The sequence below is a fragment of the Tamandua tetradactyla genome, chromosome 7 (genome assembly GCF_023851605.1).
Source record: "Tamandua tetradactyla isolate mTamTet1 chromosome 7, mTamTet1.pri, whole genome shotgun sequence".
NCBI lineage: Eukaryota > Metazoa > Chordata > Mammalia > Pilosa > Myrmecophagidae > Tamandua > Tamandua tetradactyla.
This window is the reverse complement of record NC_135333.1, coordinates 104,371,159-104,387,970: the sequence shown is the minus strand read 5'-3', so window position 1 is coordinate 104,387,970 and position 16,812 is coordinate 104,371,159. Positions and strand designations below refer to the sequence as shown.

At 35.0% G+C, this 16,812-nt stretch overlaps 1 protein-coding gene across 5 annotated transcripts in view; it reads left to right on the top strand.

Moving 5' to 3' along the window:
- NELL2 (neural EGFL like 2) overlaps positions 1-16,812 on the top strand; it is a 531,530-nt gene that overhangs the window by 295,673 nt on the left and 219,045 nt on the right. For all 5 annotated transcript variants that reach the window (XM_077170643.1, XM_077170642.1, XM_077170644.1 and 2 more), the window contains one exon: positions 3,629-3,757. In XM_077170643.1, the coding sequence (XP_077026758.1) occupies positions 3,629-3,757 (129 nt within the window). The remainder of the gene's footprint in view (positions 1-3,628; positions 3,758-16,812) is intronic.

Genomic DNA, 16,812 nt, shown 5'->3' with positions numbered 1-16,812 from the left:
TCACAATCTTTTGTATCCACCCTTCCCTAGTTATAGAGAAATGTGCATTTATAGTTTATATAAAGATCTACATGTAATAAAGAAACAGAACTTCATGTAAACGTGTAAAGTTTACAAAGGGAGTAAAAACTTGGCATCCTTGAGGTTAAAATCTTAAGAGGTAAATAAAATAAAAACTAGCCTGTGTTATATTATTGGTCCATTCATTTATAACAAATATTTTAATTTTCTTCTATGATACTGTTCTCAACATATTTGATTTGTAGCTTATCAACTAATAGCCTTAATTATTAATACATACTATACTCCTCGTTATGCTTTTACTTAGATGATCTTATTTGACCCTCACATTTTGTAAGGTAAATTTAATCCTAATTTTGCAGGTGAAAAATATTGAAGGTTTAGGAAGATTAATTAATTTACACAGCTAATAATTCGTACAGCTTATTAAATGGTAGAGATTGGATGCAAACCCAGATCTGTCAAGACTAAAAGCCAAATGCATATGACTAGAAATGTAACTATGAAGGTAATAGGAACAGGGCTTCTTGCCAATCCATGATTCTTTTTGTTCTCTATAGATTGGAAACAGCTCACTTTGAGTCTGAATTTTCTACCTGTCAGTAGTTAGCATTTGACCTTGGCATTTTATATCTGAACAGTAAGACAACCAATAGATTCAATTGATTTATTTGTTGAAAGAATAAACCAAAATAGTCATTTGACATTGTTTGGAGTACATTAAAATTTGCTTGATTGACATTTTCAGTTTTTGTATCTGGGTTAATAGTATCCATTTGATAAGAAGTAGTGATATTTTTAACTTTAACCTAAAACAATGAAAGGTGTAGTGCACTATTGTTTTACAGCTGAAAAATATTTGTAATAATTAAACACTGTAAGGTGTTTGTGAGTGGTGTTAGATGCTGATATAAGTAATCTCACCATTAGTAAGGCAGAACTGATGACAAATTATAATGGATGGAAGAGGTATATTGCACAGATGATGTGGGAAGGAATCTGAAAAATGAGAGAAGCAAAAAGGCAGCAAAGTGAGAGGTTGAGATAGAGTTTGAAAAAATATGAACCTGTAAAAGAAAAAGAAAACTACAACATGAGTAATATCCACTCCTAGTTACAGCCCTCTAAAAATTATTTGCGGTGTTACAGTTAACATTATATAGAGATTTAGCACTATTACTTTAGAACAGGAGCTTTTGATTCTCTATGTATCTTAAAGAACAGACCAAGTTTTTAGCACCTTTGTCTTACTTTAGAATAATTATGAAGTGATTTTTTTGAGCTTTTCCATTTTAATTTGATGATGTGCTGAGCTACTGGGCTAGAGTGAAGATGGCTTTTTAACTGAAATCATTCATCCCTCAGACATTGTAAAAAGACAATGGAATACATTTTTAAAAATATGGCCTCAATTTAGCTATTTAAAGAAGGAAATAAAAAGATCTTAGGAGAAAACTAATTTTTTTAAACTTTTCCTTTTCTTAAGAATGAAGTTTTTACTTATAAATTTAGTTAGTGAAGTATTATATCAAAAGAGAAGTTAAATTGCCAAATGATTTAAGTGCTGTTATGGGCTCTATGTTTTTTGTTTTTTTTCTTTAGTCTTAATAACTTCTCTTCTATTTTGTTTTATTTTATTAGAAATCACTAATTCATTTGATTTTTTAAAATACATTTTTAATGCCACTCCTGCATTTTAGGAGTACCATTCTTCTTAAGGCTCATTTGAATTTTACCAAGGGGATTTTATGATATATCATAGTTACATTTCATGGGGGTAATGTTTTAACTTTGAGCGTTATTCAACATTATTAACACATACTATACCTGTTGTGCTTTTACACAGATGATCTCATTTGAGATCTGTTTGGGTACCAACCAAGCAAAATAGATACCAGCCAACCATTGTGCTGTGTCAGCGTCTACCTGCTGGCCAAAGTACTGTTTTGTTCTATAGACATATTGTTACCAAATACGATGAACCATTTTAAAACGTCTCTTCTCATGATTTTCTAAAGTAAAATGAAATAGTAATTCATTAGATAATCCAAAACTAGATAACTTATGCATCAGGCAATTTGGAAATTGTTTGAATGATATATAATCATGTAATTTCCATTGAATAGGGATTTCACTCTTCAAGTTTTTCATTTCAGTTTCTTAGTGTGGTCTTTGAAAAAGGGGTTCAGGCAGAAAAAAAGATATTGGGAAATTGCACATGATTGGTGTCACTGTTTATAATGTGTCCCATTTTTCTTTCCTCTCATAAAGACTTTGGGTTCTGTGAAATCTTTGTATTCATAAAAATGTTCTTCTTTTGAGTGGACGTAATTTGCTTTGCTGATTTCTGGAGAAAATTAGTTTAAAGTGATATAATTTTCACTTTTTAACACATTTAGAAATTTTTTTTAAGGCTGCCAAGTTGTATGTTTCATTTCTAAAATACACAATATGCACATTTTATCTGGCCTAGTCTGTACTACTCTTAAGTTTTTGATAATGTTCAACAGCTAATTCTTGTATTACCTTTTCACTGTATCTTTCTATATTGTAAATCTTCATTTGGGACTCCAAGAATTTTTTTTCAAATATATAGACAGTACTCTAATTAAAATGTTAGGGACTAGATGATATTTATAAAATCAAAAACAAAGACAATTAACTTGAAGTAGAAATTGAGCTAAGCACAAAGAATTTTTAGTACTTGTAGTATGTGATTCAATAGCCATTGGGTGGAGAATATTAATTAAGAAAAGATCATTAAGGGAGAAATAGCTTCAAAATTAAGGAAGCTATTAGTAGACAAAGTTTATTTAGTCATTGTTTTAGTTTACAAACTACTGAATGTGAAATACACATTACACATTTCAGAACTGGAACAGCTTTTACAAAAGGGGAATTTAATAAATTACAAGTTGACAGTTCTAAGGAAATGAAAGTGTCCAAATTAAGGCACCAACAAGAGGTTACTTTCCCTCAAGAAAGGCTGAGACTGTCTGGAACAGCTCTGTCAGCTGAGAAGTCATATGGCTGGCATCTACTGGTCCCTTGCTCCTGGACTCCTTTACTTTCAGTCTTTATCTGTGGGGGAGTTCCTAACTTTGCTTCTCTGGGGCTGGCCTTCCTCTCTTAGCTACCCTTGGCTCTCCTCAGGTTCTGGCTTGCGTAACATCTTCTGGGAAGGCACACGGCAATCAATGTCTGCTGGGCTTCAAGCACCTCCAAACATTCGTGTCTCTGCCCTGTCTGTCAGCCCTGAAGCTTCTGTTGGCTCGCTCTCTGTCAGCTCTGTTGTATTTGTCGTTTCTGGCTCTTTCCACTGTTTCCTCTTTTAAATGATTCCAATAAACTAATCAGGACCCACCTGGAATGGGTGGAATCACCTCTCTATCTAATTGAAGTTCACACCCACAATTGGAAGAGCCGTATCTCCATGGAGATAATATGATCAAGTTTCCAACTACAGTGCTGAATAGGGGTTAAAAGAAATGGCTGCCTCCACAAAATTGAATCAGGATTAAAACATGGCTTTTCTGGGGTACATAATATCTTCAAACTAGCACCGTCGTAGTTTCATTTGCCTTAATAAGTTTCTATGTTCTTGCAGGTTACGACTTTTGTTCTGAAAAGCATAACTGTATGGAGAATTCTGTCTGCAGAAATCTGAACGACAGGGCTATTTGTAGCTGTCGAGATGGTTTCAGGGCCCTTCGAGAAGACAATGCCTACTGTGAAGGTAATCCTTGTAATGATGTGTAGCTCAGCTGTTTAAATTTCCTAGGATTACTGCATGCAAAATTTGTTAATTTTCCAGGTTGCCAAATTGATGGGACCATTAAAAGCAGTGAATTTAATTTGAAGCATATTAATCAGCTAAAAATAATTATCTCTCAAATTAAAGTGTTTCAATTATCTGCTATATGTCAGAGTAATAAGTTAATATGGCTGGTTTCTTGAATTAGAACAATACTTCCACTATGAAATTGTCTTCTTTTTTTCATAATTAGGTATCCAGGTAGCTTACATATTGACATGATTACAGTGGCTGGCAGTAAATATACTAGTCACATTTTTCCAGATAATGTTGTGTAACAAAAGCTGTCAATTAACAGGAAGATAAAATGCCCACTGCTATTATTCTTTGCTAGAGTAAGTAATTTCTTTAGTTGTATTTATGTGTTATGGTATTTCGTAAATAACTTTAGTGGAATAAATAGTTTCTTAATTATTTTTAGAAGTTTTGACTAATATCCAAGATAGCTTATTCTCTGATGCAAACAGTCCAAAAACAGTGAATAAGGCCTTGGCATTCTAAATGCTGTGACTTTGACCATTCATGAAGACCCAAGAAGTTTGTTACATGTAGTAATTAATAATTTCACTGAGACATGGGTTTGAATCATTCCCATTAATTGTGTGACTGAGGTTCTGAGCAACTTATGTAGCTTGTAGGCCTTGCAAGTAATTGATTTGGTGGTGTTTGGGCATTTGGAAGAGTCAAGCAAGTAGCATAAGTCTTTGGAGACTAAAAATGTCAGGTATAAACATACAGCCTCTATTTAGCCATGTGATGATTTGTTGTCTCTTGGGAAGCCAACTCCTACTGTTTCCCTTAACTTAAAATAGATTTTCTCTGCTTTAAATACCAATATTCATTTTTTACATTGATCTTTGGATCAAAGTGTTTCTGTAAGTGCTTCTGATTCAATTATAAAGGGACCATTTAATTTTTGCCAGTATTTATCTTTGATGAAGAAAGGGCATGTGGCTTTCTCCTATTCATAATGCAGATTTCTTTAAAATTCCTCATTTTGGAAGGTTTTATATAAGAAGTGAATTTCTACCTAGTGTTTTTTATCCTTACCTAATGTAGAGTTAGACTTTCTCATGAAAAAACGTATTTTCATTATAATATGCGGTACATCTTTTTAATTCTTAATTTTATAAACATTATGTTTATTCTGAGCTGCTGCTTTTGTTAATGTTGTTGTTAAGCATATTCACTCATGAATTAAGGATTTCGTGAGCACCAAATGCTTTTTGAGGTACTAGACAGTAGGTGGTGAATCAGACTGGTCATTTTCTTATACCCAGTGGCTTACATTCTAGGGGGCAAAGCAGACAGTAAGTAGATAAGCATAGATATAGAGAAGATAATTTCAGGTAGTGATATATAATAGGAAAAAACTGAATGGGATGATGTTAAAGAAATTTGGGGGGAGTTAGTTTAGATGGGATGGTTAGGAAAAACCTCTTGGAGTATGTAACAGTTGATCTGAGACTGATGACAAAGGAAATAGCCTTTGAAAGACTTTGGGACAGAGCATTCCAATAGAGGGACTAGCAAGTGGAAAGGTCATAAGTGGAAATTAGCTGGGAATGTTCTAGGAACAGGAAAGACAATGTGATGTAATAGTTGAGTCAGAGGGGATTGCAGTTGGAGATTAGGCAGTGGTCAAATATTGCAGGCTGGCCAAGTAAAGTAAGGGTTTAGATTTCTTGTAAGTAGGGGAGTAATATGATCAGACTTGTATTGATTAGGATAGCTCTGGCTGAAGTGTATGTGAACTATGGGATGGGGGGTGGTGGGAAGAAAAGAAGTATAAATAAACAGACCTCAGTTGGAGGTCTGTTGCAGTAGTTATTGGTCTGTTGCAGGCAAAGATATTTGTACCCTGGACTAGAAGAGTGACAGAGAAAGTGAAGAAGAGGTGGCATATTCTTGGTATGCTTTGAAAGTAGAGCCAACAATATTTGCAGATGATATAATGTGGAGGGAGACTTAAATAGAGGATCAAGGGGAGTCAAGGTTTGGAGTTGGAGCTGTGTGTGGATGATGATGTTGCTATTTATTGAGATGGGAAAGGAAGAAAAGTAGAAAAGGAAAAAGAAAAATAATTTAATCTAAGATGTATTTAGATTAAATTATTTATTGATGTAACCTGCTGAAAATTGGTTCAATCATAAAGATTAGGTCCATCAATTTTTATCTGCAAGTCTATGTGTTGCAGACATCAGCATCTGTTTTCTCATCTTGAATGAATCCAACTGAAAATGGTTTGTAACTTTGTTATATATTTGTCATTTTGAACAATAAATCTTAAAAAGTTTAGTAATGAAAAATCATTTTGATTTATTGTAGAGATCTTGAATTTTTGGTATATAGAGGACTTCTGATATTATTAGACCTTTCGTTAATTCATTCCATGTTACAGATTTCGCAGTATTCTTTTTTTGCATGGGCAGGCACCAGGAAGCAAATCCATGTCTCTGGCATGGCAGGTGAGAACTCTGCCACTGAGCCACCGTGGCCCGCCCTGCAGTATTCTTATATTATTGAATTTGTTTTTCCTTTTTTGTTCTGGCTTTATTGTTGCTAACTTTAAGTATATTTTGACTTCTTATGAAGCTACTTTTTCTTTAATTATGCAATTGTGTATGTTAAATATCAGCCTTGGGTCTTACAGGCATCTGGTCCTCTAAGAAATTAAACTTGTCTTTATATTCAGAAATAAACAAATGTGAATAAAACAAATTTTATTCACATTAAATCTGTGGGATTGTTTTAACAATATGATTGTGATTGTGACTTGATTTTTACTATGGTTTGCTTGATCAAGGTTAATATAGCACTGGTGTATGCTGGAGTACATTGATTCATTTGACAGATGTTTATTGAGTACCTACTTTGTGCAAAGCTAGAAGCTAGGGGTGAATCAGTAAATAAGATATACATGACTGGTATTCCCTCAGGCAAGGAAGACAATAAACAGATCAGTACACCAAATAACAGTTAATTGCAAATGTGATTAGTGCCCCAAAAGAAAAATAGGCTACTAGAGGGGGTCTGATGTAGTCTGGTGGTGAGTGATGAGATCAGGAAACATTTGCCTGAAGAATTCTTTTCTTTATTCTGAAATCTGAGGGGTTAGTAAAAATCAAATAGGCATAGAGAATCTCCCAGGTGGGGGGATCAACATGCCTCAAAGCCTCAGGATGGGAAGAAACACTTTTAAGAATTGAAGGAAGGCGAGAGGCTAGACGACAGAGGGTAAGGGAGAGATGCATGCATGAGGGTTTACATTAAGAGCAAGAGGAACCAGTGAAAGGCTTTAAACAGAAATATAATGATCATATTTGTGTTTTAAGTAGATGACTTTAGCTGCAGGTTGAATGGATGGGTGGGGGATTGGATGCAGGAAAACCGGTGGATGAGAAATAGCAATGGTTTATGCTAAAGAATGGAGATGGAGATGTGAATGCATTTGAGAGCATTTGTGAGATAAAATCATGCAGACTTGGTAAGTAATTGGCAATGTTGAATGAGAAGGGAAGAGCTCTCAAGCTTGATTTCCAAGTTTCTAGCCTGAGAAATAAGCAGATGGTGGTGTGTTTTACTGTGGAATCAGATTGGGTGGGAATATTGTAGTGTTGGGTTTTTAGTGTCTATGGAATATCTATGTTGAGTAGCCAGTTGATCATATGTGGATCTAGACTTCAGAGAAGTTGGATTTAAAATTTTGGATTCTTTGGAATACAGATGGTAGTTGAGCCCATTGGGGTAGAAGAGATTATCTAGGGAGTTTTGAAAACTCCAGTATCTGAGAAAAGAATGATTTAGTGATGAAGACAACAAAGTCATGCCTGTAATGCAGAGGAAAGAGAGGAGAAGGTGATGTCACAGATATCAAGGGAATGATAGAATTCAAGAAGAAAGTAGAATGTATCTGACATAGCAGTAAAGATGAAGATTGAAAGATGTCTTTTGCATTTAGCCTTATGGATAACAGTGAGGGCGTTAGCTGTGTTGATTTTGGTGCAATCTTGGAGTCAAAAGTCAGTTTGGAGTAGATTTAAGATTACTGTAAGGGGAAAAAAATGGATCTGTTAGAAAGACAGAATTCCTTTCAAATGCTTCCATTTTATGTTCTGTTTCTTTTGTTTTTTGTTTGCTTGTTTCCCAGTATCTTAGCTACACAGATGATAACTTCTTATTGAATGAGTTTTACAATTCCTTAGATTTTTATAAAGGTGGTTGTGTTAGGATCTCTAGAGAAACAGAACCAACAGGATATATTTGTAAACATGAGATTTATAAAAGTGTCTCATGCAACCATGGGGACATGAATCCAAAATCTGTAGGGCAGGCCGTGAGCTGGCAGCTCCAGTGAAGGTCCTTAGTGAACTCCCAGTAGAGGCTGACTGGCTGAAGCGGAAAAAGGAATTGTCTCTTCTGAATTCTCCTTAAAAGCCTTCAGATGATTAGATTAAGTACCACTCATTGCAGAAGACACTCCGCTTAGCTGACTGCAGGTGTAATCAGCTGTAGATGCAGCCAGCATGCTCATAGTTTAAGTTCATGAAATGTCCTCACAGCAACAGATAGACCAGTGCTTGCTTGACCAGACAACTGGGCACTAGCATCTGGCCAAGTTGAAACATGGACCTAACATCACAGTGGCTTAATGCTATGATTTTATGCCTAAATCACTCATTCAACTTTTAGATGTAAAGGATCTAAAATACTTTGAAGTACCTTGGCCTATTTAACATTTCCTGCAAACTATATGTTTCCCCTATTTCTCTTTTAAATATTATAAATTCGTCTCCATTAATTTAGTGTCCTTAATGTCTTATATATTCTAACAAACATTCTTAGCACTTGTCCTTTCATTTGGCCTCTTGTCAGTATATACAATCTATAAAAGTTGTCAAAATAGGTTGGACATCATGCTTTTCAGAATGGTTCTGTACTCTGTCTTCCCTTTTAAACTGAAAATAGAAAGAACTTTTGTGTTTTGATTGTATCTTCCTTCTTGAGATTCCATTATTCATTATTGTATTAGAATCCTCTTGGTATTCTTTTTTAGCTAGTGTCTTAAGAAGTTGTTCATTTGGTAAGTTTCTCCCTTTAATCCTTATTAGTTGCCAGGGATTACAGCTGTGTCAGTCCAACACTGCTTTACAGTAGAGAAGCTTTTCCCTAATCCCCAAACCCATAAAATTGCTGGCACTGTTGCTATTCAAGTCTTTGATACGACACTAAAAACATGAAAAGAGTGCTACACAAGTGAGTCATTTATTAATTGCATATCACACTTAATTACTTAAATTGGTAAATGATGCCTTGCTAGTGAATTCTAAAATAAGTCTGTGAGACATTTATTCACATTAATAAGAGTCTGATAAACCATTTTGTGTAATCTGAATCTCCTAAAAGTATGTAATCCGTTATTGTTAGACCAAATTCTCTTGGATTCATTCATGCTTTTCATTCTGATTCCTTCCATTTTTTACTTAATGTTACCTTCTGTTTAATCATTCTGTTTCCAATGTCTTTCTCACACTTAACTGACCTGGACCCATTTTCCAGATTAATGGTCACAAAATACCATTTCTTTTGCATGAGAGTACGGTGTCTTCCTGTTGCTCACCACCTGAAGCTCAAACTCTTTTGCCTTCTGTTGCCTGGCCCTACATTACAGCTCATCCATGAGACCCCAGTTAGAATGCCTCTTTAGTTCTGGAAGTCTCCCTTCATTTATTAGTCAGAGTTCTCTAGGGAAATAGAACTGACTGGAGATATATGTAAATATTATTAATATATTTATAAAAAGTGTTTCACATGACTGTAAGGATGCACAAATCCAAATTCTGTAGGGCAGATTGCAAGCTTCCTTCATTGCAAACTCTGATGGAGATTATTGATGAATTCCCCAAGAGAAGCTTACTAGCTGAAATAGAGATGAAAATTCTCTCTTCTGGCTATTGAAATCATCACTTCTTTTAAAGCTTTCAGCTGATTGCATGACATGTCTCTCATTGTTGAAGGCAATCTCTTCAATTGATTGTATATACAATAGCTGTAGATTCAATCAATTTACTGATGATTTAAGTCCACAAAATGTCCTCACAGTAACAAACAGGCCAGTGCTTGCTTAACCAAACAACTGGACAACATCACCTGGTCAAGTTGACACTTAAACCTAACCATCTCACTCTGCTATCTTGACTACTTCCTTTGTTCATGATTCCACATCTGGCAGAAAAAGTGCTTTTTATTTTTTAATCCAGCTATCCACGATTTAATCATCATTTTAGATTCTGCTCGACTTTTTTTTTCTTTCTGTTTTGGGGATTATTTATTCAGTGCATATTTTCCTCAACATTTAAAACATTGCCATAAATTTTACTAAACAATTAATGCAAGGATAACTTTGGATAAGAAGATTATTATTGAAAACTAGATATCTCTATGATTTAAATTTAATGGTTAATAGTATTTATTTTCATATCACACTTCAGGAAATAGCATTTTTTCCTCAATTTTATAGTATACCTATCTCATATGCTTATCTTTTAACTGCATTGTACAACATCCCATGACCATATACACACCATCAAATGACAAATTTGATAGGTATATATGTGGTTTTCAAAGAAATGCACACTAGAGATTTTATTAATGTGGCATTATATACTGTATTCCTTTTTAATACAATGTTTTGCCCTTCAAAGTATTCGTTAGTTTAAAAGTTGAATTTATTATTATTTTACCTTTAAGATAATAATGAGAACATCACACCTTTTAAGGGGAAGTTTGTCTTCACGTTCTAGGAACTTTATTACATAGAATTATTTTTTAATATTTTGAAGTGGCATCATGTAACATTTGGTGTTCATTCATTTGGAAATCACAGAGAAGTTTCTTAAAAATTTGTAGTGCATTTACTGTATTTTTTTTAACTTTTTTTATTGTGAAATATACATACAAAAAAGCAATTAATTTCCAAGCACATTTTAACAAGGAGTTGTAGATTTTAAAGTTTGATATGAGTTATAGTTCCTCATTTTTTTGTTTTTTTCTTGTATCTGCTCCAAAGCACTGGAGACCAAAAGAAATATCAATATTATGATTCACCAGTTATATTCATTTGTTAAATCTTATCTTCTCTGTTATGCTACTCTTTTTTTTTTTTTTACCTTTTTTTGTGATAAATAACATATATACAAAATAAGCAATAAATTTCAGAGTACATCACAACAATTTATTGTAGAACACATTTTAGAGTTTGGTATGGGTTACAGTTCTGCAATCTCGGGCTTTTACATCTAGCTGATATAAGGTACTAGAGACTAAAAGAAATATGAATATAATGATTCAGCAATTATACTAATTTGTTAAACCCTACTTTCTCTGTATAACTCCACCATCACCTTTAATCTTTCTCTCTTTCTTTAGGGATAAATGGGCTATGCCCCTTCTAACTTTTTTATGTTGGGAGGGGCTGTCGATAGTACTAGATAGGGGATGGAACTAGTTGATGCTCTAGAAAGGCTGGCCCTTCTGTATTTCAGGACTTATCTGGTCCAGGGACCCAACTGGAGGTTGCAGGTTTCTGAAAAGTTACCCTAGTGGCATGGAACCTTTGTAGAAGTTTATATAATGCCCTAGGTATTCTTTAGGATTGTCAGGAATGGTTTTGGTTGGGATTTGGGCCAGTTAAGACAGGTAACAATGTCTAACAAAAGCTTGTATAAGAGTACCCTCCAGAGTAGCCTCTAGACTTTATCTGAACTCTCAGTTACTGATACCTTATTTGTTACACTTCTTTTCCCCCTTTTGGTCAGGATGGCATTGTTGATCCCATAGTGCCAGGGCCAGGCTCATCCTTGGGAATCATCTCCCACAGTGCCAGGGAGACTTTTACCCCTGGATGTCATATACCATGTAGGAGGTGGGGGGCAATGATTTCAATTGCAGAGTTGATCTTAGAGAGAGAGAGGACACATCTGAGTGACAGAAAATCTTTGCAGATTTCCCTTATGAATTCAGCATAGATTTAACATTTCAAATTCTTTTTTTGATGTTTATCTGACATAGGAATTAGTACTTTATTCTCTCCCTGATTTATATTTGATTGGCCAATAGTGATATACTTTATTATATACTGTTATTTATTAAGGGTTTCAAATATGTGTGTCTCGATATATTTCTCATACCTGTAAGTATCACAGATTCTTTATTTTCTTTGAATTTTTCCATACTTCTAAATTAGGGACAGACAATGTAGAGCTTAGAAATAGTTTGATGTGCTTAGATATATTGAATAAATGGGCACCTTTAGGCCACCTCATCGTTAATTATGCATAAGAAAGTCTGATTGCCATATTTATTTTTATAACTGTAAGGGGGAATTCAGATGTTTCAAATGTGTATATATTAGGCTTTAAGAATTATTTTCAGTAGTGCAAAAAAGGGAATTTATTCATCCATAGCACTCATTCTTTGTTAAATTATGTGTATTTGTATGTACCATGAATACTAAGATGACTACAAGTCCTAGGAGTTTTCACATCTCTACCATTACTTTTACTGAAGACTTCTAAGTTTTACTTAAAATTTGAACTCTTTCCATTAATAATTGCAGACCAACTGTGGTGATTTGAAGCTGTATGTGTCCAAGAAAAACCTGTTCTTAAATCTAATCCATTTCTGTGCTGTAAACCCATGTAAGTAGGACCTTATGATGAGGCTACTTCAGTTAAGGTGTGACCCACCTCATTCAGGATAAGTCTTAATCCTATTGTCGGGGTCCTTTATAAATGAAATGGCTACAGAGAGAGAGAAAGAGAAAGTCATGGAAGTAAGAAACTGAAATCAGCAAAACCTGGAATAGAAGGGGGAGACCAGCAGATGCTGCCATGTACCTTCCCATGAGACAGGAGCCAAGTCTCACGGGCAACTGGTCTTCAGGAAGAATGCATCGTGTATCACCTTGATGAAGCCTTGATTTGTACAGCTGTAAGCTTGTAAACTCCTATTGTTTAAGTCAACCCATTTCATGGTATTTACCGGAGCAACCTCGAAACCAAAACACCAGTTCACTTGAATATCGACTGTCTGCTATATGAAGGTATTTAGTAAATGCTAGTTGAACCTGCAGATTGGCTACTTAACAAATATTTGTTTAGTACCAATTCTATGCCAAACATAGTAATACCCTTGAACTATTAATTATTATATTTGGACATCCAGGTCAAACATCTATTTTCTTATTTAATTCCTCCTTCGTATCAAATGAAGCAGTCTCCTCCCACCCTATTTCCATTTTTTAAATGCATTTCTGTGGCTAATGGTGCTTCTTCTCTCTCCTTTCTTTTTCTTCTGCTTTTCATGGGAATGTAACCCATGTATACAGTAATGCAATTCTTAATGAAAGTATGTAATTGCTCTATTCTTTTCTATTTTATATTCTTCTTCCTGCTATGGTTGTCAATAGGACTATATTAAAAATCACAGCAATTACTAATAACCATATGGTCCTTTGGAGGTTTCTAAATTGCTTTTTATATACATCATCTTATTTCATCTATCAGTCTTATGATGCAGTCTTTATTATAATCTCCTGCTTTAAAAGTTGAAAAACCGAAGAGCTTGGAAATCAAATGACTTACCTGAAATCACCTATCCAAATGACAATAGCAAGTCTGTATTGTCTGTCTCCAAATTCTTTTTTTTTAAACACTTCAATTTACTTATTAGATACATAATCTAATTCGTATTTTTATATGTAGCTGTAGCATATAGTTTTCTTTCACAAAGATTGTTTTTTTTTCTTTTTAGCAGTTAGGCTTTAAAAATGAAATATTTCTGGGGGTGCAAGAGTAGTTTGGTGGTAGAACTCTCGCCTGCCATGTGGGAGACCCGGGTTCAATTCCTGACCCATGTACTTCCCAAAAAACAAAACAAACAAAAGAAACTTACAAAAACAAACAAACAAAAAATTCAACAAATGGTGCTGTAATAAATAGGATACTCACATGGAAAAAGAATGAAATGTGACCCTGCCAGACAGCATACAAAAAAAAAGTGGGGGGGGGGGATGTTTCTATAAAGTAATCAAATCTATAGAACATCCAGAAAGCAGCCAGTTGGCATTACAGAAATTGTATAATGAGTTGGGCCCATGTAAACAGCCTAAACAAAAAGATAATAGGAAAACAGTTCTTTCTTTCTCTCTCTTTCTGTCTTACTTCCTACCTTCCATCATCCTTCCCCTCTTTACTTCTTTCCATCTCCCTCTCTTCTTCCCTGCCTTCCTCCCCATTCTCTCTCTCTCTCATCACAGCTGCTTGCACACTCACCCTAATTCATTCCATGATGAATTCCTGACACAGCCAGTGTCTGCCTATCACTAACTATGGAACACAGAGGTAATACAGAACGTTCCATTTTAGAGTTAGGAGACTGATAGCCTCACAAAGTTGCACCAAGAAATTTAAAGGGAAATATGTAGAACAAGCACTATTCCCTGATTACAAACCCAGCATCCAAGTTCCCGCTGAAACTAATGGGAGTTCTGTTAACTGAGCAGGGATAAATAATGAGAGAACCAGGCCCTATGGGATTAATTAGGGACTTCTAGCAGACTGTAGCTTTCCAAAGTATGGTTAATGATACATTCTCTGTGGTGTATTATGGTAGAGTTTCTTAAATAAAAATGTGAAAATTGCACATTTAAAAAAAAAGAAGAGTAAAAGCATTTTATAATGTTTCCAAATATGAATTGGCCTTTTGATGGTATCTTCTTCCATCCACCCAGGTGAAATATAAAAGAGCCTTTAGTATTAATACGATATATGGTAAAATAAAAATACTTTTAGGCATTGAGGGACATAGATTTTACAAGTTTACAATGTCGAGTAAAAATGGAATTTTTTCCAACAGAATCTTGCCATCTCTGATTAAGAAGTTTGGTGCTGAACTTTTGAAAATTCCTTCCAAAGTGACACAGCTAAGCTGTTTTTTGGGGGAGGGGGGGAGCGGTGCATCGTCTGGGAATTGAACCCGGGTCTCCCACATGGAGTGCGGGCATTCTAACTACTGAACTACTCATGCACCCCAACACAGCTAAGTTTTAACTTGCATTAGCAATTCTTTAGGGCTCATTCATCATTTACTCTCTGTATTAGATAACTTCAGCTTTTTCTGAAGCCAAAGGAATTTCCGTTCATTTGTGAATTGAACATCATTGAGATATCAAATCAGAGGGAAAGGGCATTTGTTTTTTTTGAAGCCAGGGTCTCCTCTGATATGAAGCAGAGGACTTTTAAATTTCAAAATCAAACCTAGGGCAGTGCCCCTGTCGCTCAGTGGCAGAATTCTCGCCTACCGTACTGGAGATCCAGGTTGGAGTCCCGGAGCCTGCCCATACCAAAACAAAACGAACAAAAAAAAGTAGGCCTGTTTTAATACTCTTGGCAGTTGTTTTCTAAGACCTTAGTATTCAACATGTGGTCTATGAACCATCACCTGACAGCCTGTTAGAAATGCAGAATCTTGAACTTCACCCAGACCTACTGAATGAGAATCTGCACATTAGCAAGATCTCCAGGTGATTCCCATGCATGCGAAAATTTGAAGAGCACTAGTTTTAGGGATAGAATTTATTAATTTAGTAGCTTAATAATTTGGTAACTAGCCAACATTTTTCAGCCATATGCTCAACTGGAGAGGAATTTTAGTGTTCGTATTCTCGGTTTTATTTTGAACAGCATACATTTGGCTTCTTCAATATTGTCTCTCAGAATGTGAAATCACTTAATGAACTTGTTAAAAAGAGTTGGGTCCCAAGAATTTCCATTTTTAGAAGCTTCCTATGTGATTCTTTTGCACATTGAAGTTTGAAAACGATCATTTTAGACAGTTTTATATTCAGATCCTACTAAAGATAGATTTTCAAATAATTTATCTATTATTTTAGAGTCTTTAGTTAATATGCACCTGCCTTGAAAGATGAATTATTCAACCAGTGGTCATATATTTCTCTGTAGCAGAGTGATTTTAGTTTAAACTAGTGTTTTTCAACCTTGATATTATTGATGCTTTAGACCAGAAAATTCCTTGTTACAGGGGGGCGATCCTGTACATTGTAGGATGTTTAGCAACATCCCTTAACTCTGTCCACTAGATGCCAGTTGTACCTGCCCTTGGGGGTGATTTTAACACTGTACAGTGGAAGAGACATAATTTAATGCTAGGAAAGGGTGATAAATTATCATATTTATGACATAAACAAGGCTATTACAGGACCTAGGGACCAAATAACAAAATAGAGTTAGGAAAAGAACATTTTCTCCGGTTTTGACTATCTCTGAACATATGGTGAAGGCTAAAGATGCTGTGTGGTACCTCAAGAGTTTTGTAGCTTTGGAAATGGGGCTTTTCTCAAAGAGACAAAATTAGGGACACAAGAGTATGTAACATTTAACAGAGGCTCAGAGATATGAAAAATGCCCAGTGGATGCCTGAAGCAAGGAGGTGTGGGGTTGGTCAATGGTAATATTAATGTGTTGCTTATTCCTGAACCCATACAAACACACTGGTACACTCAGAAATAATTGGGAAGATGTTGAAGGGAGACCAGGGATCCTTTGGCAGCTAGGGAAATTTGTGTCCATGGCCTGTGACATTATTGCATTTCTGGCAAGATTCTGTTTTTTGTTTGGCCCGTTAAGTCACCAGATTTCTCACCTTTGCATTTCTTTGTAGTCTGATAGAAACATTTACTGCCTGCCAATGTCAAACAAGTATTTATAATTGTTATCCTTGCATCAAATACAAAAAGTAAATCAGAATGAATAGCTATTTTATATACACTCCTGTGAGTAAAGAGTAACCTTATTATATTTTAAAAAGATAGAGGAAAATTTGGGATTTAATAGGCAAAATGAGTAGCATGTTTAATGAATCAAATAGAAATCTTTCCATTCTTGACAAATGGTGGT